At 38.6% G+C, this 22976-nt stretch overlaps 1 protein-coding gene across 1 annotated transcript; it reads right to left on the reverse strand.

Moving 5' to 3' along the window:
- Positions 1-3: 3 nt before the first annotated feature.
- On the reverse strand, positions 4-17513 carry LOC130242796 (protein SOGA3). The gene is made up of 8 exons (XM_056474712.1): positions 17440-17513; positions 12515-13231; positions 9926-10150; positions 9672-9830; positions 5277-5345; positions 4588-5151; positions 2098-2721; positions 4-126 (listed from the first exon to the last, which is right to left on the reverse strand). Exons 2-8 carry the CDS (start codon positions 13175-13177, stop codon positions 16-18), a joined length of 2415 nt encoding a protein of 804 aa, XP_056330687.1. The 5' UTR covers positions 13178-13231; positions 17440-17513; the 3' UTR covers positions 4-15.
- Between the last annotated feature and the right edge of the window lie 5463 nt (positions 17514-22976).

Genomic DNA, 22976 nt, shown 5'->3' on the forward strand with positions numbered 1-22976 from the left:
ATATAAAAATGAAGTTTAAAGAACAAAGAAGAGAGTGAAAAGAAAAACTAATTTGAAAATAGTGGCATACGATAAAGATGAGAATAAGACAAGAATGAGGATAAGCAAAATAATGGGTTGAAACATCTGGGATGAGATCAAGAATGAAAGAGGAAATATAAAAGAGAGAGCAACAGTGAGTCTAAGCAGAGGCAGAACAATATTCATTATTTATGATGTAAATGTTATATGAAAAAATGTAAAACCCAACAGAACAATTTTGTAATGACTTAATCACCATTGTTTCAAGCCATATGCCTTTTTCTTTTAATTCATTTAAAAAAAATCCCTTTGAACATCCCATTCCCTTGAGTCAAACAGACCAAAATTAAAGACATTAGTCTGTAATTCCTGCTCTCAGTCATAACCATTCAATTAAAATGCCACTTTTGACATATTATGCCCATTTTGACATCTGCAAACATGCAAGCAATGTCTTTGATTTACGAGCTTGAGAAGAGGAAGATCCAATTTAAAATTGTGATGTCTCATTTCTTTCGGAAAGTATTTCTATCCCTCCCCTTCACACTTTATTTAACGCCCCATGGGGAAGAAACAGGGGTACAAAACACAATTGGGACTAGGTCCGATTTCACTACAACAAACTTGTGTTATGATTGTTCAAAATGTTTTGATTGGTGAAAAAAATGGCACAGAGGCTCAGAACAACTTGAGGATAATTAAATACTCACTGACTGTCCATTTCATGCAAGCAATTTCTTCAAACAGACTTCGATATGTCTTGGGGTTATTGCAACCCAGGCTCATTGGAGAGACCTGCCCAGGGCTACATTTTTGAAAACCGCGAATTATGTGCTCCGGGCTAAGTCTGCTTGCAGTTTTTGCAGGCCACTAGAGGCCGCCGTGTACATTTTTGACAATCTCAAATACGTTTTGAGATACACGCTTTCTCATACATGCCATTTCTCAAGGCTGCTGTGTACATTTCTAAACGTCCTTCTTGTGCGCATCTGTGAGAGAGAACCCAGTCAGCTTGTCCTGAATATATCAGCTTGCTATGCACTGACTGACCCACCACCTTATCATAACCCAACCGGTAATGTTTTCAAAAGCAGATAGAAGAGAAAAGCCAACATGGCCACATGCTTTTACCATAATTACACTTCAAGAGTTCACATTTAGCTGATGATTAATTATAAGCTTGTTTGGCATGCTGTCCCGGGAGAGAGCCCTGAGCTCATAAGATCCTCAAGCCCGGGGCTCCCTCCCATTGCAAGGCGAGAAGGGAGTTTGAGCTCAGGTAGATCTCGAGAACTCCCCCGCTGTAATAACCAATGAACAGCCAGTGATTGCTCTTGAGAGATAACCATTTACTAGGAGCATGTCTAGAGTGCCGGTTTGGATTAGTCAATTAACTTATGTTGCATGTTTTTTGGACGGTGGGAGGAAACCGGGAAACCCGGGGAAAACCCACGTGAGCACGGGGAGAAAATGCAAACTCCGCAGAGAAATGTCTGCTGGTTTGGTAAAGCCTAGAACCAGAGACATTCTTGCTGTGAGGCAACAGTGCTAAGCACTGGGCCACCGTGTCACCCATCTAGGAAGAAGGAGGAGTAGGGGTGGATGGGGGGATTCTTCAAAACGAAGATAGCGGTGGTAAGTAACCCAGGGTATTTGTAGTAGCTTAGGAGTCGTCTGATTGGTGCATTGAGAATTGGATAATGCGGATCCAGCCGCTAGCAATCATAAGCACGTGATCCTCTCGAAATTTGTTTATAACTAAACTTCACTTAGCTGTTTTTTTTGTTTTGGTTTACTTGGTTTCTAGAAAGCGTCCTTCACCAGACTTGAATGCTCTAGGTTCCAAGTCCGATGCCATACTAGGCAAGCTACCAAGCAAACTGATCACGTCCATACTGAGGTAAGCTTTCAGTTGTAGCACGGAATGGAACAGAAGTTTGTCAAACTGCCTCGTAGCATAAATTTTTACATGAAAAATGTAGCCAGACTTAGCCCTGGGAACAAATTCGCAGTTCTCTAGAATGAAAACCTAGTCACACATTCCCAATGAGCCTGTGTTGGATTGACTGGACTTACTGAAAGAGGCTCTTCTGATTCTCGATCCTCTGGTTTTGGGACTTCCAGTCGGTCAATAAAATTCTGCAGCTCCTTCCTGAAAGCCTTCATCTGAGCATTAATGCGGTACAGCAGCTCATGCTCTCGTATTCGTCCGCCCTCTTCCTCATCGTCCAATCTCCCGAACAGCTCACCGTTATTCAAGTACACACGAGCCTCAGCGATGATGGTGCTGGTGTCGGCGATGAGTCTGTCGATGGTCCTGCACAATCTTTCCGCCTCCATGCGGATATCAATCATCTGCTGGCGGTCCTTGAAGCTTCTGGATAAAAAACGTCCCTCTGGGGTGTACAGGGAGCGGGTGGGAGTGAGGCACCGTATGTTGCGTACTTCCTCCGAGTCGCTTTCTCCACCAACGGGGCCTTCGCGTTTACGATGTGGCGTGAGCCGAGAGCAGTCATCGTCACTTTCCCTGCGGCCACAGTCACTCTCCGCGTCGCTGTCTCTGGGGCTGCCGCGGATCCCTAAATGAGAAGCCAGATCGTAGCGCTGCATGTTGGACAGCAGCACACGGTTTTCATACTGGAGCTGCATCACCTTCCCGCTCAGCTCGTTGATTTGGAGTCTAGCGGCTTTCAGCTCCTCCTGCAGGTAGACAAATGGGTGGTTTACAATTATCCAGTTAAAATGTAAAAACAATTATTATATTTATGTAGTTTCAAGGCTGATGTGTGAGAAAATATAAGGGATCACTAAATTTATCAATTATTTGTCTTGATTGATTTACTGTTTCACTCAACTGTACTGTAAAAATGTCCATTGGTTTAACATAGCAAAAATGAAGAAAAACATCTGTTAATAATATACAGTTGTTATTTATTTAATGTCTTGTAAACGACACAGAGTCCAACCTTTTGTTTTATGAAAGTCTATACCAATCCTAAACCCAACCTCACAGTAACCTGATGTTTTATTACCAGCTAAACCTACCACAACCCTAAACCCAAGCTCACAGTAACCTGATGTTTTATTAACGTCTAAACCTACCACAACCCTAAACCCAACCTCACAGTAACCTGATGTTTTATTAACGTCTAAACCTACCACAACCCTAAACCCAAGCTCACAGTAACCTGATGTTTTATTAACGTCTAAACCTACCACAACCCTAAACCCAACCTCACAGTAACCTCATGTTTTATTAACTTCTAAACCTACCACAACCCTAAACCCAAGCTCACAGTAACCTGATGTTTTATTAACGTCTAAACCTAACACATCCCTAAACCCAAGCTCACAGTAACCTGATGTTTTATTAACTTCTAAACCTACCACAACCCTAAACCCAACCTCACAGTAACCAGATGTTTTATTACCATCTAAACCTACCACAACCCTAAACCCAACCTCACAGTAACCTCATGTTTTATTAACTTCTAAACCTACCACAACCCTAAACCCAACCTCACAGTAACCTGATGTTTTATTAACGTCTAAACCTACCACAACCCTAAACCCAAGCTCACAGAAACCAGATGTTTTATTACCATCTAAACCTACCACAACCCTAAACCCAACCTCACAGTAACCTCATGTTTTATTAACTTCTAAACCTACCACAACCCTAAACCCAACCTCACAGTAACCTGATGTTTTATTAACGTCTAAACCTACCACAACCCTAAACCCAACCTCACAGTAACCTGATGTTTTATTAACTTCTAAACCTACCACAACCCTAAACCCAACCTCACAGTAACCTGATGTTTTATTACCAGCTAAACCTACCACAACCCTAAACCCAAGCTCACAGTAACCTGATGTTTTATTAACGTCTAAACCTACCACAACCCTAAACCCAACCTCACAGTAACCTGATGTTTTATTAACGTCTAAACCTACCACAACCCTAAACCCAAGCTCACAGTAACCTGATGTTTTATTAACGTCTAAACCTACCACAACCCTAAACCCAACCTCACAGTAACCTGATGTTTTATTAACGTCTAAACCTACCACAACCCTAAACCCAACCTCACAGTAACCTGATGTTTTATTACCAGCTAAACCTACCACAACCCTAAACCCAAGCTCACAGTAACCTGATGTTTTATTAACGTCTAAACCTACCACAACCCTAAACCGAACCTCACAGCAACCTGATGTTTTATTAACGTCTACAACTAGCACAACCCTAATCCCAACCCCACAGTAACCTGATGTTTTATTAAATGTCTATTTCACTTACATCAACCCTAAACCCAGCCGACTTGCGGCGTAAGTCCATCCCACTTGGAGGTCTCTGACTGCAACGATACCTACTTGTCTTTGTCGGACTCTTCATATCTTCATATAGTGCTGTTTATTTAATGAAATTATGACATGTTTTCTCCACGACTTGTCGGACTTGTTGGACATTTCCAATAAATAGGGGTGCCAATAAGTTATGTAGTCCTATAATGTATACTGTGATAAAGTCTTTGCAACAAGAAAATGCCATCACAATCCTACCTGCAGGGCTTCAAGCTTGGCCCCATCGACCGCACCGCTGCTGTAGCGGGATCCCTCGTGTGATCCTGCTTTATATTTGAGTTTGTTCAGCTCGCTGGTCATTTTTGTATTCTGCTCTTCTACATCAGCCAAATTACGGCGCAGGAGTTCAGCTTCATCCTCCACCAACTGCAGCTGCTGGCGGAGTTCGGACAAAGCCTCGCTCTGCTCTCTGGATGACGAGTCCGCTGCTCCCCCTGCCAGCTCGTCCCCGCGCAGGTCATCCAGCTCCGCCTTCAGCCCGCGGTTCTCCACTTCCAGCTCTACAATTTTGCGGCCTAAAATATTGGCTTCCTCCTCCACCAGCCGCAGGCGGAGCTTGAGCTCGGACTCTCGAGTGGTGGGAGGACCTCCAGCTTCTCCTTTAGGGAGAGGACTGTCTACGTCTCCGTAAAACGAGCGATACTTCTGGAGCTCCTGCTCCAAGCGGTCCTTCTCTTTGTCGATCTTAGCCATTTTCTTACGCATTAAAACAGCCTCCTCCTTGATGAAGGCCAACTGACATTTCAGATCTTCATTTTCCTCCTATAGAACAAAATTGTGCTTTAATTGAGAATGACTTTCCGCAACAAAACCCTTCAAATATATTTATAACTCCCTAAATAAACTCCTGACGCAAAGCACATTACACTGAAGAACAAGACTTCTACCTCTGTTGGGGTTTGTGGAGTCCTCTTCTCGGATTTCTGGACATCTTTTCCTCTTCGTTTCAGGGAAAGCTGAATCAAATATTTGCACACACACTCACAATTCGCAATGCATTGGGAATAAATATGACAGAATTACAGTACACTATCAGTCATAATGAGTCTCTTGCTTATGAACATGTTTGCCTACAGTTGAAGTCAGAATTATTAGCCCCCCTGAATTATTCGCCCCCCTGTTTATTTTTTTCCCCAATTTCTGTTTACGGAGAGATTTCTTCAACACATTTCTAAACATAATAGTTTTAATAACTCATTTCTAATAACTGATTTATTTTATCTTTGCCATGATGACAGTAAATAATATTTGACTAGATATTTTTCAAGACACTTCTATACAGCTTAAAGTGACATTTAAAGGCTTAAGTAGGTTTATTAGGTTAACTAGTCAGGTTAGGGTAATAGGGTATATGCCGAGCTAGTGTTGTTCCCATACTAATAAACTTCCAGTGACCTGTTAATGTGAGTTTTTTTCCATTTTATACAATTCCTTTTACAGCATCGATGCTGTAATGTAATTAAAATACAAGCAGTTAAATAGACTGTGGCATTCATTCAGTTGCTCAAACGTAAAAAACGAGACAAAAAGCCATTTACTTGCACGTGCCCGTCAGAATCGGCAGGCTAGCGCAGAAGCTACATTGATTATACTGGGGTAAAATAAATGCTCATATTATAAAGACATGGCAGAGAAAATTTTAATTTAATGCAGTGCTTCTTGTACAATCTGAGACCCACTTTATATCGGATATCACTCAGCCAGTGGAGATCGCTGATTTTTAAAGAAAACAGACCTTAAACATGCCGATTTTGCAATTGCAAACAGTTCACCGGAAGCGCTTAACCAAGGTTACTGGCAAATTAAAAGTCCTATTAGCATGCTTCGGCATATACCCTATTAGGCAAGTTATTGTATAACAACGGTTTGTTCAGTAGACTATCGAAAAAATATAGCGTAAAAGGGGTAATAATATTGACCATAAATGTTTCAAAAAAATTAAAAACTGTTTTTATTCTAGCTGAAATAAAACAAATAAGACTTTCTCCAGAAGATCAAATATTATCAGATAACATCATGTTAAACATCATTCGGGAAATATTTAAAAAAGAAAAAATTCAAAGGGGGTTTAATTACTCTAACTTCAACTGTACGTCTTGAAAATGATATTAAGTATTATATGATTTATAGTTAATATACAGTTCAAAATTATTAGCCCTCCTGAGCAATATTTATTCTTTTTCAATTATTTCTCAAGTGATATTTAACGGATCAAAGAATTTTTCAGTATTTCCTATAATATTTTTCTTCTGGAGAAAGTTTGGTGTGTTTTATTTCAGCTGGAATTAAAGCAGTTTTTAATTTTGAATTAACAAATTTACAGTCAATATTATTAGCTCCCTTAAGCAATATTTGTTTTCGATTGGCTACATAACAAACTATTATGTTTAGAAATGTATTGAAAAAAATTCTTCTTTTCATTAAACAAAAAAATGTAAATAAATTACAATTTAACAGGAGGGCTAATTAATCTGACTTTAATTCTTAATATTAAAATAAATAATATGTGAACATTTGTTTTATTAATATTATATATTCTAAAAGGCGGCAACACCAAAGCTCTAAAAATGGCTATTTATTAACTTAAAAAGGTTGATACAAGGCGTGTAACGTTTCGAGCACACCGGCTCTTCGTCAGACGTTTCATCAGAGATTTGGTGTTGCGCCTTTTTGAATATTTAATTTTGCACTTTTTGCTGTTTGGCTGAGCATCTATTTAAAGTGCTGTTTGTGCATTTTTATTAATATTATCCATAGATATCACTGATGAAAATTGAATACATTTTACTTACAAATTATGATTTGTTTTCAAATGTTGGCCTATGGTTTTTTAGAAGACACAGAAAACCTTTTTCATTTGTTTAATTTTTTTATCGTTAAGGTGTCTTTTTTAATTAACATTGTTGCCTATGTCTAACAAAGTCATATTATGTGACAAATGTCTATTTTTATGCCTTTGAAAAATTATTTAAAATTCCCAAGATGCCGTACTTTGTCTTCATCAATATATAGAGGGAATACAAACCATGTGCAGTCGACGTCAAAATTATGTTTATTCTTTTTCAAATATTTCACAGTATTTTCTATAATATTTTTTCTCATTTATTTTAGTTTAGCTTGCACCAAACCAGCTTTTAAATATTTTTTAAACAATTTTAAGCTCAATATTATCCGCACCCTAAAGAAACTTTTATTTGTATCGGCTACAAAACAAACCGACCCAGGCTCATTCAGAAAACGTACTCCTGTAAACATTTTTGGAGAGCGCCGAATGCATCCCAGGAGCTACGTTTTTTTTTTTTTGCAGTTTTTGTTTTCACGAATCCACAAAAGGACGCTGTGTATGCTTTTTCAGATCTCGAATTTTTCTAGCGAGTGCCATTCAAACCTACTCTTTTCACATAAATCCACCAGAGGCCGCTGTCGACTGGCTAACTGACTGATGAACTGACCGATTGATCCTTCCACCCATCCCCTTCCCTAAACCCAACCGATAGTGTTTTAAAAAGCAATCCAGAAAAAGAAAAGCCTTTATGGTGGCCTGATTTTTAGCACGTTTTCAGATTTTTACCACATTCTTACCCTGTTATTTACTTGTTTATTCTATTTTTTGGCTTTTGCTTTTGTTTTACATACTTTCTGGAACCGTTCTTCACCAGACTCGAATCCCATCGTCGTGGTCAACTCCTCTCTGCGTCTCAAATCCACCGATGTACGCAGCGAGCGACCAGACAGACTAGTAACACTGGAAAAAGCCGTCCATACGGAGGTAAGCGGTCAGCTGCTAGCACAAAAAGGAATGGCATCACACCGCCTCATAGTGTTTCTATTACGCCCCATTCACACGAGGCATCAGCTTCAACGCTTCCCATTCACTTTGAATTGGTGACGTCAGGCATTGCCGAACTGCATTGTGGATCCGTTGGCCCCGCGTCAGAGGCGTTGCTCGCTACAGAAGTTGGGACTTTTTCAACTTTTCAAGCGCCGAAGGAAGCATCAGCCAATTAGATCGCTGTATGCAAATACACCAGCTCAGACAGTGGCCTATTGCTGACTAATTTCATTGGCTGAAGCTGCTATGACGATCGCGTCAGCCCCAACTTCAGACACCCCCTCTGTCAAGGGTTGACGCTGAAGCTCCGTGTGAATGGGGCGTTAAAGACAAAATGCACCAAAAGTACCTCTGGCTGCAGAATTCACGATCGTCAGAAATGTATTTAGGCAACCCAGGCTCATTCCGAAAACATAGTCCCGAGGATGTTTCTGGAGACCGCGAATTATGTAGCCGGAGGTACATATGGCTGCATTTCGTTTTTTAAGCGAACGCTGCGGGCGGTATGACGCCGTTCCTTTTAGCGCTCGCCGGCTGACCGCTTACCTTCGTGTGGAGGGCTTTCCCGCCGCAACCAGTTTGTCCGGTTAGCTCGTCCTGTGCGTCGGTGGACTCGAGACACAGAGAGGAGCTGACCACGACGACGACGAGCGGGTTCGAGTCCGGGGAAGAGCGGTTCCAGAAATCCGGTAAGACTAAAACAGAATCCAAGAAATAAAGCGAAGAGGTTCATAACAGGGTGAGAATGTGGTAAAATCCGAAAACGTGGTAAAAAAAAAAAAAAATCAGATGAGGGCTTTTCTTTTTCCGGACGGCTTTTGTAAATCGTTGGTTGGGTTTAACTGGGCGTGTCAATCGGTAAAATTGATTGGGTTCGGGGAAGGAGGCTAGTCGGACAGACAGAAGTTTGTTCGACAGTGACCTCTGGTGGGTTCACGCAAGAACAGCCCGGGCGTAAGCGGCACTCGCGGGAGACGTCCGAGAAGCAAAAAAGGCGCACACAGCGGCCTCTCGCGGATTCGCGAAAACCAAAAACTGCAAAAATACGTACCTCCCGGGACATATTTCGCAGTCTCCAGAAACGTCCTCGGGACTACGCTTTTGGAATGAGCCTGGGTTGTATTTAGGGCTGCGTTTTCAAAATGAGCCTATGTTGGAACAAACCGCTGTTGTCTAATAACTTGCCTAATTATTTTAACCCGCCTAAATAACATAATAACCTACTTAAGCCTTTAAATCGCATTTTAAGCTTAATATTAGTATCTTGAAAATTGTCTAGTCAAATATTATGTACTGTCTCCCTGGCAAAGACAAAAGAAATTAGCACTTAAAACTATTATAGCTTTTATAACTATAAAGCGCTTGTGGAATATCTTTAAAAGGATTCAGCTTTCAGAAGAGGGCTAATCATTTGGACTTCAACTGTGTGTTTACGTGTAGGTGCTCTCACGTCTTTGGTCTTGTCCAGCTCGTTTTGCAAAGCCTGTTTGGTCACCTCCACTTCAATCAGCTGCTGCCTCAGTCTTTCATTCTCATCGTCTGTTCTCGCTCGTTTGTCCTCCACGTTCTCCAGTTCATTATGCAGCCGCACTGATACGTCCTTGGCCACCTGGTGGAGCAATGATCATTTTAGGGATCTGACAAATCATAATTGACCGGTGCATTATCAGTTGTGTATTTTGCCTGAGTGTCTGTGCTGTATACCTTCAGGTCCTGCTCCAGGCTCCTCAGCAGTTCCCCGTCGATTTCTCCAGTTTCTGCGTATCTCATTCTCTTCCTCTCCGCTTTGCGCAGGCGATACTGAAGGATCCGGCAGTTCTTGTGTGCTCTCTCCAGCTCCCGACGCATGTCCTGCAGCTGACAGGCATCTTCCTCGTAGAAGGTGTCCCTCATCTCATCCATCTCGGCCCGCATTTCGTCTACTTCATGCTAAGTATCGGAGATTCACAGACATAAACGTCATTGTTATGGTGGTCAATGCACAAGGTGATAACAAGTAATACAATAATAAGGGATGCAATAAGTTATGCATTGATGAATAGATCTATCTACAGTTAAGGTCAGAATTATTAGCCCCCCTGAATTATTAGCCCCCCCAATTTCTGTTTAACGAAGAGATTTTGTCAACACATTTCTAAACATAATAGTTTTAATAACTCATTTCTAATAACTGATTTATTTTATCTTTGCCATGATGACAGTAAATAATATTTGACTAGATATTTTTCAAGACACTTCTATACAGCTTAAAGTGACATTTAAAGGCTTAACTAGGTTAATTAGGTTAACTAGGCAGGTTAGGGTAATTAGGCAAGTTACTGTATAACGATGGTTTGTTCTGTAGACTATCGAAAAAATATATAACTTACAGGGACTAATAATTTTGACCTTAAAATGGTGTTTAAAAAATTTTAAACTGCTTTTATCCTAGCCGAAATAAAACAAATAAGACTTTCTCCTGAAGATTGAATATTATACTGTGAAAATATCCTTGCTGTTAAACATAATTTGGGAAATATTTAAAAATAAAAAATAAAATCGAATGGGGCTAATAATTCTGACTTATAAAACTGTATGTTGGTTCAGCAATGTTACTTAATATGTTTGACTTGATAAAAAAAACAATTATTTTAAATGTTGCCTTTTTTTAAAGTGAGCTAAATCTTTAGGCTGAAATATGAGTGGCATTTTTTTTTTTTGGTTTGTTTGTTTGTCTGTCAGTAATGCGACTTTTGTATTTAATTTTGGTTTATGGTTTAACAACTTTATTAATCCCACCAGGGGCAATTAGATTAGGGTGATAGCTTTTCATGATTCAACAAACACAGACAAATCGCTTACAAACAGTGTTAAAAAACAAAACAAAAACAATAACAATCCAACATGATTCATGTATAATTTCATAAATAAAATAAAAAAAACTTGGATAAACACATGTATTAGAAATGTAAATTTAAAACTTGCTAAAATGTAATGTTGTAAAGCCTTACTGCCTCTGGAACAAATGTACATTTATATCTGTTGGAAGAGCATTTAATGCTTCTTAACCTTCTTCCAGAGGGCAACAGAACAAAAAAAAAGGCTTCAGAGGATGGGAGTCATCTCTTATCACACTTTGAGTTTTCCTTAATACTTGCTGTTCATGTAACTCCGCTAGACTCCTCAGAGGTAGACCAATAATCTTGGAGCAAGTCTTGACTAAATTTTGCAGTCGATTTTTCTCTCTAACGGAAAGTGAAGAGAACCAGCATAAAAAGGAAAAGCTTAATAAACTCTCGATATAAGTGGTATAAAAAGTTCTCAGTATGCGTTTTTCTACACAGAAAGAGTTCAGTTTTCTAAGAACATACATTCTCTGATGCACTTTCTTAGCAACAGCTTCTGAATTCTGCTGGAACTTTAATGTGGGATCAAATATTGTACCAAGATACTTATATTCCTGTACCCTTTCAACTTGTTTTCCGTTAAAATACACTGGTTTCACTTCTAAGGCATTTTTTCTAAAATCAGTCACCATCTCTTTTGTTTTTGTGATATTCAGTTGTAGTTCAGCTTCTTTTGGGTTCATTTGTTTCTTTTTTACTGCATTTTATTTTACTGCAAAAGTAAATGAACTAAATCAAAATGGTAGTGTAATTAGACTTTTTATTTTAAATACATGATGGACATTTTAAAAAGCTTTAAGATTGAAATTGTGTATAGATAAAGTAAAAAAAAAAAAACACAAGTTAAAAATGACAGCTTTTTACACTAAAGGTGAAGAACGTCTTAATAAGCCCAGGGCTTTAGATTTTTAGATTTGTCACCAAATCTATTAGTTTTTCACAAATTATATATTTATAGAAAATATTAATAAAAACACGATTTCCCCAAAGATTATTTATTATACAATAAAAATACTTATTCATTCATTTTCCTTCAGTTATTTATCAGGGGTCGCCACAGCGGAATGAACCACCAAAATACTTGTTATACTAAATATAAATTGAATAAATATAAAACAAAAAAATAAATCAATTTCAAGTACATCAATATTTTACAATTAAAAATTAATTATCAAGTTATAAAAAAATAATAATTCAAACTCTCTCTCTCTCTCTCTCTCTCTCTCTCTTTGTATATATGTGTTTGTGAGTGTTAATAAAATATTAATATATAAATGAGTTTAAAGTATAACTGAGAGATTTACCAAATACATTACATGCACTAACTCTTTTATGTTTTTATACCCTACTCTATTGATTTGAATTAACCAATCAAATTCATTTTTTTATCAAACCTATAATACCCTACCTTGAGGAAATCGTTCTCGTCCTGTAATCTCTCGATCTCCTCCTCCAGCTCCTGGTCGGGCTCCGGTAAAGGCTCCGTAGGGCGGCGCGCGTCCTCAGGCGGCCGCTGCGGCTCAGTGACCGGCGAGCTCGGCGTCTTCGTCGTCATGCCGCTGTCCTTCTTCAAGCTTTTGTTCATGTGAAACTGTATAAGCTCCGACTGCAAGCATCCCTCTCTCCAGAAGCCCGGCCCGCATCCAACCGCGCTCTTGGTCGTCTGCTTTCCTCCGTCCGCCTTGGAGCTCTCGCGTTTCCCCGGAGAGGGTTTGCTTGAGCTGGGCTGGTCGGACACCACATCTGCCCCCAGGAGCGGCTCCTCTGCGGCGGCGTAGGGCTCCTCGGATGAGCCGCTGCGCTCGGTGCTCCTGCCCTTCTCCGCGCGCCTCAGAGTCGGGCTTTCAGCACCACTAACGTGGACAGCAGCCGCACCTTTGCCCGCGTGTCTGTCTTTCCCGGTGTGTACGGTGACCGGAGAGTTACTGCGGCTGCTTTTACCGCCGGTTTTCGACGCCGAGGCCTTCGAGGTCCCGCTTTTTGAAGCGGCTTTTGTCGGAGAATCTTTGAATCTCCCCGGCGAGGACGCGCGCTGCTGCTGCTGCTGCTTCATGTTTTCCACAGACTCCATTCTGTCATCTGCATGAGTTCATGTGTGCGTCCACATCCATTGTATCCTATAAAACTAAAAAGAGAAGCGATTTCTGTATTTTAAACAGCAAAAGGGAACCTTTACATTATGTTATTAGCTCGAAAACCTTCGTGTTTATTGAGCAACAAAAGGCATCAAGAACAAATTTAAAGGGGTAGTTCACCCAAAAATGAACATTTATTTTTCTTTTCAGCTTAGTCCCTTTAATAATCTGGGGTCGCCACAGCGGAATGAACCGCCAACTTATCCAGCATATGTTTTACGCAGCGGATGCCCTTCCAGCTGCAACCCATTTCTGGGAAACATCCACACACACACACTCCTTCACACTCATACTCTACGAACAATTTAGCCTACCCAATTTGCCCGTACCGCATGTCTTTGGACTATAGGGGAAACCGGAGCACCCGGAGGAAACTCAGGCGAACACAGGGAGAACATGCAAACTCCACACAGAAAACCCTGACCCAGCCGAGGCTCAAACCAGCGACCTTTTGCTGTGAGGCGACACCACTACCTACAGAGCCACCACGTCGCCAAAATGAACATTAAACACACTGAAAAAAATGATGCCTGCTAAATTAGCAATGCTCAACTTAATGTTTGTTTAAATTCAGCCCAAATAAATAGTTTGCCATCACTTAACTTAAAAAATGTAGTAACATTTTCAGTGTACTCACTATGCACTCACCCCTTCAAGTGGGACCTTTATTATTTTCAAATACAAAAGAAGATAGTTTGAAGAATGTTGAAAAGCGGTAACCATTGACTTCTACTATAGCTAAAACAAGGGTGGAAGTCAATGATTGCAGGTTTCCAGCCTTCTTCAGTAGGCTATATCTTTGCTTTTGTGTTCAATATGAAGAAAGAAACAGGTTTGTGACAAAATGTACAGGATGAGTAGCATAAATGATGACTGTCTCTTTAAAGAATGGATTTTAAACACAGCCCATCCCATAGATATTTACATTAGGTGTTGCCTATAGGCTAGGTGTTGTCTATTGGAAGAATAGAGCCGCCATTTTAGTACAGGGTAGCACTCCTTTGAAATGAATGTGGGACAAAGGTGCAGTGGAGGATGGCCATCTTGAGCCTTATACACATATATACATATATCTATTTGTTGTTTTCCCGGTGGTCAGTATGCAAATAATTTTTTAAATGACAAAATGTATAATTTTACATCACTTTTCTATATCGATGGATAGTGTGTTTGTGCACATGGACATGTATTATCCTCCCTCCCTGTTAAATATGATCTAATCCATGTCCTGAAACACACCCCCTCTCCTGCTTTCACTTCTAATACTAACAGAGGCAGCGATTCATTTGAATGAATCTCCGTTATGAATGACTCGTGTGAACCATCGATATCCCTGCGTCTCAATGTGCATATCCACCTTTCTGATTTAAATGGTATATAACATATTTAATATTCAATAATTGAGAGAGGACAGTATGCACATTAAGTTGCAGTTAGTAGGAACCCAAAATAAAATAAAATAAAAATGTCCTGCATGCTTTAATGTGTCTTCCTTTGTGTTCAACAGAAGAAAGAGACTCGAAACGGCTTTAAAACAAGTGGAGGATGAGAAAATGACGGCAGGATTATTTTTAGGTGAACTGCATGTCCCTTTAAAGACCAATTATAAACCTGATTTAACCCATTTAAAAAGGATGTATTCAGGTCGACTCAGAGATGCTAAATATTTTCCTCCATGCATGTATAGATCTTAGCCTGTTTTTACAGACATGACGAATAAAATCAATTATTTTAGACGTTAACACATAAGAAATGTCTTATTTTGTTCAAAAAGGCTTTGAGAAGTCTTTTCATTCAGCAGAGAATTTTATTTATTTATTTATTCATTTATTGATTGATATATTTATTTATTAATGCTTAAAGAACAAAGTACAGAATATGGCTGCACGATATTAGAAAATTCTGACATTGCAATATGGAAGGAATGCGTCAATAGAGCCGCCATTTTAGTACAGGGTGGCGCTCCTTTGAAATTAATGTTTGACCAAGGTGTAGTGGAGGACTGGTCATCCTGAGCATAGATATATAGACATATACACATATATCTATGATCGGGAGTTTTCCCAGTGGTCAGTATGCAAATTGTTTTTTAATTACGAAAAATATAATTTTACATCACTTTTCTACATCGATGGATGAGTGATCGGATGGGCATCGCAGACAAATGGCTCGTTTCCACTGACTGGTACGGTACGGTACGGTTCGGGTCTATAACTGCAGATCAATGACAGTGCAAAATAGCCTACTGTAACGTCTGTAATTATATTAAATAAATAAATGAACATATATTTTCTATTTATTTTTTATTTTATCCCGTTTATTTTTTCCCTCAATTTCTGTTTAACGGAGAGCAGATTTTCTTCAACACATTTCTAATCATAATAGTTTTAATAACTCATCTCTAATAACTGATTTATTTTATCTTTGTCATGATGACAGTAAATAATATTTGACTAGATATTTTTCAAGACACTTCTATACAGCTTAAAGTGACATTTAAAGGCTTAACTAGGTAAAATAGGCAAGTTTGGGTAATTACGCAAGTTATTATATAACAGTGGTTTGTTCTGTAGACTATCGAATAAAAATATAGCTTAAAGGGGCTAATAATTTTGTCCTTAAAATGGGTTTAAAAAAATTAAAAACTGCTTTTATTCTAGCCGAAATAAAACAAATAAGACTTTCTCCAGAAGATAAAATATTATCAGACATACTGTGAACATTTTCTTGCTCTGTAAACATAATTTGGTAAATATTTAAAAATATATTTTAAAACAATTCAAAGGGGGGCTAAAAATTCTGACTTCAACTGTATATAATAGAGAAGAAATTGCGAGTGAAGAGGGCGAAATAATATAATAGCAATTCAGCGATTTAATAGATTATACATATTAAAGGTTGTGCAAATTGAATATGTTTTGTGTGCCTTCTTGTTAAGTGAATCTGGAATTGTAAGTCATTTTTAATCTCTTGTATAAATGCTCTAAATACTGGCTGGCAATTTGAAAATTTACATTTATGAATGTAGAATCTGCTTAAAAAGAAATAAGGTTTATTATAAAGCAGATGTTAAAATTTGTAATTAAAAAAAATAATAATAAATAATTATAATTTTTTGGAGTAACAGAATAGTTCTGTGAAGTAATATTTGAGATAAATAAACTAACATCTTGCCAAAATTGGAACACATGGTTGCATGACCAAAATAAGTGAGGAAGAGTTTCAGTGTCATTCTGACAAAAGGAGCATTTTGTATTAAAATCTGATCCAAATCTTTTCTTTAAGAAGGTTTTGACAGGGATATTAATTATATAATAATTAAAAAGATATTTCCTTTACCTTATTAGTAAGAAAAAAAAAACTTTTGCTGTATTGACCATATATTTTCCCAGTTTAATGATCAAAAAGATCAGTGGGATGTTCCAATGTGAGATAAGCAGGAGGGGTAGAGACAGTATTTTTGAGGAACAGAGCTCTTATTTTATAGTTTTTTTTTTCTTTATAGCAAAAAAATTCATTCAGATAGAGAAATTGATCGGTGTGATTGATCCGTATGACGTCACAGGATGCTCTGAAGGCAGAGCAGATGTTGTCATCATCAGTGATGGTGTGGCTCAGCACAGGCCTGTTCATTTCACCAACATCTTTGCTGTACATCTGATCATATCAAGCCAAAATAGTAGACTATTGTCTATCATCTTTTATCAAATAATAAAACAAAACAAAACTATACCTTTCTCTGCACCGAAAAATTCCATAGCCATATCACTTTTGGACGAATAAAGAAATATTAAATAACCAAAACACCGAGTGTGTCTGAGCCAGCAGCCGGGATATGATTAAAATGTAAATGAGAAGCGTCATAAATTATTATAAACAATATTCAGAGACGCTACTAAAGCGCAGGTCGTTTTATTATCCTGTTGTTAGTACATGAGCTATTCACGTAGGATAATAATCAAGGTTATTAGCATAAATATCATTTTAGTTTCCACTTGGTTATATCCATGTCGAACAATACTTTATTTCTGCCATTCTTAAACATATTTTGTTGAATATAATGTCGAGGTGAGGTATTGTCTCATAACCTCTCCAAGGTGAATGAACCGTTCAAGCCTTTCTTTGTGCCCAGAGAAACATCACACATAATAACAACGCACATATATGTCTCATAATGACAGATAAACACAATTCTTACCTTTTAACATCTCATCTTCTCATCTTCATGCTGCGTGAAGAAAATGACGGCAGTGAAGAGCGTCGTAAAACCACCATTAGACTTATCAATATTCATAAGGTGACGTCACTATATGGGCGGAGACTCGTCAGACGGCTGCATGAAATATCGTCTAAAATCTGCCATTTATTATCATTTTTATGCATTGATTTTTCAGTTCAGAATAAAACATGCCTGTATATTTACTTATTTGTTCGTTAGCAAAAAAAAAGATGGGTTAGCTGCATTATAACAACCGTGATTTACAAACTAAAATATTAAGAACAAACATCATTTGATGACTAAAAGACTGTAAGGATCATTGCGCAGCTATACAACGCAAAGTAACTGTTGTTTTAATCCCTTAGCATAAGGTTTTAATAAATTGAATGCATAATAAAATTTAATATGATCACTAGCACTTACCGGTCAATTTATTAGGTACACCTGTCCAACTCAGTCAAACACATGGCAGAAACTGAAATCATTTAGGCATGTAGACATGGTCAAGCTGATCTGCTGCAGTTCAAACCAAGCATCAGAATGGTCGAGAAAGGGGATTTAGGTGACTTTGAACGTGGCATGGTTGTTGGTGCCAGACAGGCTGGTCTGAGTATTTCAGAAACTGCTGATCTACTAGGATTTTCACGCACAACCATCTCTAGGGTTTACAGAGAATGGTCTGAAAAAGAGAAAATATCCAGTGAGCGGCAGTTCTGTGGGCGCAAATGCCTTGTTAATGCCAGAGGTCAGAGGAGAATGGCCAGACTGGTTCCAGCTGATAGAAAGGCAACAGTAACTCAGATAATCACTCGTTACAACTGAGGTCTGCAGAAGAGCATCTCTCAACACACAACACATCCAAGCTTAAGGCGGATGGGCTACAGCAGCAGAAGACCACACCGGGTGCCACTTCTGTCAGCTAAGCACAGGAAACTGAGGCTACAATTCACACAGGCTCACCAAAATTGGACAATAGAAGATTGGAAAAACATTGCATGATCTGATGAGTCTCGATTTCTGCTGCGACATTTGGATGGTAGGGTCAGAATTTGGCATCAACAACATGAAAGCTTGGATCGATCCTGCCTTTGTCAGCGGTTCAGGCTGGTGGTGGTGGTGTAATGGTAATATTTTCTTGGCACACTTTGGACCCATTAGTACCAAGTGCCATTAAGGCAGTTCTGAAGGCAAAAGGGGGTCCATCCCGGAACTAGTAAGTTGTACCTAATAAAGTGGCCGGTGAGTGTATTCTTGTTTAATAAGTATAGCTCAGAATGAGTTTGAACATTGTTTCATAAATAGGCCTATTTATGTTTGCTGAATGATGATGGAACATTTTTCATCCATATTTTGACATTTTTAACATCAGACATCGTCACTAAATCCACTTTGCGTTAATTTATTCACTTTTAAATCTTTGACTTTTAAAACCAAATATGATGGCAAAAGATAAAGAAAATAATTACATTACAGCTCAGCTTCTATATCCATGTGACTTCCTTAAAGCCTTTCAGAATTAAGAAATATGAATGCTTTTGTAAGGTCAGCATTTTGAGTGTTTGAATGAAATGTCATTATTGTGGGCTTCTCTCTCTGTCAGACTGACAGGATCAATAGAGCTGGGCTCCACCCAGTGCGTCTCCACACACACACACACACATAGCCATCATACCTCTGTCTGCCTTTATGCCCAGTCATACTGCAATACAAAGGCTTCTTACTGTTTAATTGCATATTTGATTACATATTTGATATACTATTTGATGCCTGGCAAATAAAGTTACCAGGAAGAACCACAAAGGTGGCTTTAACAGTCATGCCATAAAAATAAGCTCCAAAAAGCATGATTTACAGTGAATTTATAACCGTTACGAGGTGTTGTTAGACAATACATGAAGCACAATGCCTAAAACTCACTGCAGCTGAGCTGAATTCACTGTAAACCATGGTTTCACAAGGCTTGTTGTTTTTTTAATGGTTATTTCATTCACGTAAATAGAACAAAGCAAATAAAGCAGTTCCTTAACTCCCTGGACTTTATAATTTTTTTTTTACATTATTTATTTCGATTTTGTACTCTTTAAATGTTACCAAGCCCTTCATGCCAAATGATAACATATTGACTACACAAATATGAGACAATGTAGTCCCTCACTGGTGTCCCACATAGCAAAATATATCTGGCCCAGCTCTGGCCCACATCATCAGCTTTTGCTTGGCCCACATGCCGCAGTCAATTATGGTATATGACTGAACCAAGTCTAGCTTCCGGACAAGGGCCAAACATGAATCTGGGTCAAGTCTCAGCCTGCAAGTTAATAACCCATAACTCAACCTGAACTGGGCCAGATATGTTAGTGTCAGGACTGCAGTGAAATCGAAAAACCTTTGAATCATTGCACTTTAGGCGTGCTGTGGGCGTACTTTTTCTTGAAGCGACCTCATTCATTCATTTTCTTTTCGGCTTAGACCCTTTATTAATCTGGGGTTGCCACAGCGGAATGAACCGCCAACTTATTCAGCACGTTTTTACGCAGCGGATGCCCTTCCGGCCGCAACCCATCTCACAATTTACCCTAACCAATTCACCTGTACCGCATGTCTTTGGACTGTGGGGGAAACCGGATCACCCGGAGGAAAACCACGCGAACGCAGGAGAACATGCAAACTCTTCAAAGCGACCTGATTAGTAAAAATTTTTTCTTTATTTGAAAATAACTTAAATGTATTATAAATGTGGGTCAAGATGGGCCAAACTTACGTGGCCCACTTATCAATTATTAACACCTAGGCCAAATAATACATTTTACATCTGGCCCAAGTATTGTGTGCCACCTTAACAGTTAAACTCTAGTGCTATTTTAGGATTTCTGCATGGATTCTGCCTACCCAAATTTAAAAGCTTCCCAAATCCACAGGCAGAGGTGTAAATGCAAAAAAATTGGTATCATTTTAAAGAAAACCCTTTGAATTTTGATAAAACACTATTGAAAGTGTTTAAAATAACTGTATATGTTGTCTGTGTTATAATAAACACCTACAAAAGAGGCGCTTTTTGTATTGTTTTTATAAACTCAAATTTGAAAGTGTACCTTTTAGGTTCTGTGTGGTCTAGCTGGCTGTAATTAATTTTGGTGGTTCTTGCACATGTCTGTAATCATAGAAAAAAAGAAAAATCTCTACCATAATCTATGCAAAAGTTATTGTATTCCAACTGATGAGAGGTCAGGGATCGGTTATTGTCTTCATATTTCACTATTCTTTTGTTTGATCAAACATAATTCACTGTGTTTGGACCACGTCAGACATATAAAAGGATTACTTATGCACATCACCTCAAAAACAGAGGGGAAATGTCCCTGAAGCGCACAGCATAAGGTAAGAGATGACAGCTGTCTGTGCTATCTGGGGCTGCTTATTGATCAGAAATGTATTGTTTTCACTTCTGCGCCATGGAAACACAGAGATTCATTTGACAACTGTTTGATATGTGAACATAATTCAGTAAAAAGAATGCTAGAACCGTATGAGCACCGGCAAGAGCTTTCATTTGAGTTATAACTTGTACAAGTGTCATATACGAACCATATGAAGAATATGAAAATGAACCAATGTTCAATACCCAGTCCGGGTATCCAAAATACTGTGTATTTAAGTGTAAATAACTTTTGTACAGTAGAATAAAAACCAAAGTGATGCATATGTGCATAAAATATAGATTCTACACTGTCAAACGAAACCACGTAAGGGGGTCTGGTGCAATGCTCGCCCTTTAAATCTTAAAGCGAAATTCGATGACGTTGCAGACTTTAACTGGTTAAAGACGGTGCCACCTTTGCCAAACCCAGGCCGTGTTTGGCCCACATGCTGTATGCCAGTGCTGGTTGAATGCGTGATGTGCCAGATTTATGCCAAATCTTGGCCAGAATTCTTTGCTACCTGGGAACTTTGATATATCTTGAAGATTTTGTGATTCAAGATTATATGACCTGTTTTTATATCTGTATGTTTTAATAAGATGTACCTCTTTCGTATATTTCCTTTTCTTTGGATGTTGCCAAGCCTCTCATGTTAAATGAGAACATTTGGACTGAACAAAAGCGTGACACTTACTGTCAACTCAAAGTCTGGAATAACTAGTTTCCTCTTTGTTCTTTTCTTAGCTTTTTTTTCTTTTATTACTTTTTTATATGTGTAGGTAATGGGCGACACGGTAGCTCAGTGGTTAGAACTGTTGCCACACAGCAAAAAGGTCGCTGGTTCGAGTCCTGACTGGCATTTCTGTTTGGAGTTCTCCCCGTGTTGGCATAGGTTTCCTCCGGGTTCTCCGGTTTCCCCCACAGTCCAAACACATACACTATAGGTGAATTGGATTAACTAAATTTGGCCGTAGTGTATGAGTGTGTGTGTGAATGAGAGTATATGGGTGTTTTCCACTTCTGGGATGTGGATGGAAGGGCATCCTCTGCATAATACATGCCGAAATAGTTGGCGGTTCATTCTGCTGTAGTAACCCCTGATAAATAAGGGAATAAGCGAAGGAAAATGCATGAATGAAGTGTGTGTGTGTGTGTGTGTGTGTGTGTGTGTGTGTGTGTGCGTGCGTGCGTGCGTGTGTGTGTAGTGTGTAGTTTTGGGGGAAGGTCAGACGGTCTCTCTCTTTCTGTCCAGCTGGTGTCTGAATGACGGCCCGTGCAGCAGCTGCTGAACGTGAGGGACGTCTATAATTGCTGCCATTAGGAGAAATCGCCAGAGATCAGCCTGTTCAGTGTAATGGCAGGCACCTATAGGAATAATGATCAAATGTGTATCCACACAACAGAACAGCAGCTTAAAACAAACCCCTAATCTAGATATGTTTTTAACAAACTTCTAACTCATCGTGATCCTGCACGTTTATGCTATTTGTTGAATAATGATATAAAACAATGATATAATAATATAAAATACAGAATATAAAATTCACTGAGTAGCTTCAGAAAATCTACAGACGGCAGATTATCACATTTATTTTGTTCACTTCAGCATTAAGAAACCGTAAAGAAAGTTTCCTCAATTCAGGGTTGCCAAATCCTCTGTAATTTTGGCAGCTTTTTCACAATTTGATGTGGGTTGTTTTTTATGGGTTCGACATATTGCATCAATTATATTCATATTTAATTGTTAAATAATATGTATTTGATAATATTTACACTTTATGAGAAAGTAGTGTATTTATAAAGTGATATAAAATATGAATTTCTGTATATTAGAGGTGACATTTTTTGTGTGTTGGTATTATTAAAATGCTAACAGCATGCTAATTCATCATGCTATCCCAGTTAAACATGAAACATGTTAGATGTTAATTCGTGCTAGCAATGTGCTTACCATGCTAGAAACAAGGTAGCAACATGCTAACAAGACATCTTAGCCACATTCATGCTAATTGCATTAATATATAATATATATTATAATATATTTACACTTATAAAAAGGTGTATTATTCATAAAGTGATGTAAAATATGTATTTCGA

The sequence above is a fragment of the Danio aesculapii genome, chromosome 16 (genome assembly GCF_903798145.1).
Source record: "Danio aesculapii chromosome 16, fDanAes4.1, whole genome shotgun sequence".
In the NCBI taxonomy this organism is placed as follows: Eukaryota; Metazoa; Chordata; class Actinopteri; order Cypriniformes; family Danionidae; genus Danio; species Danio aesculapii.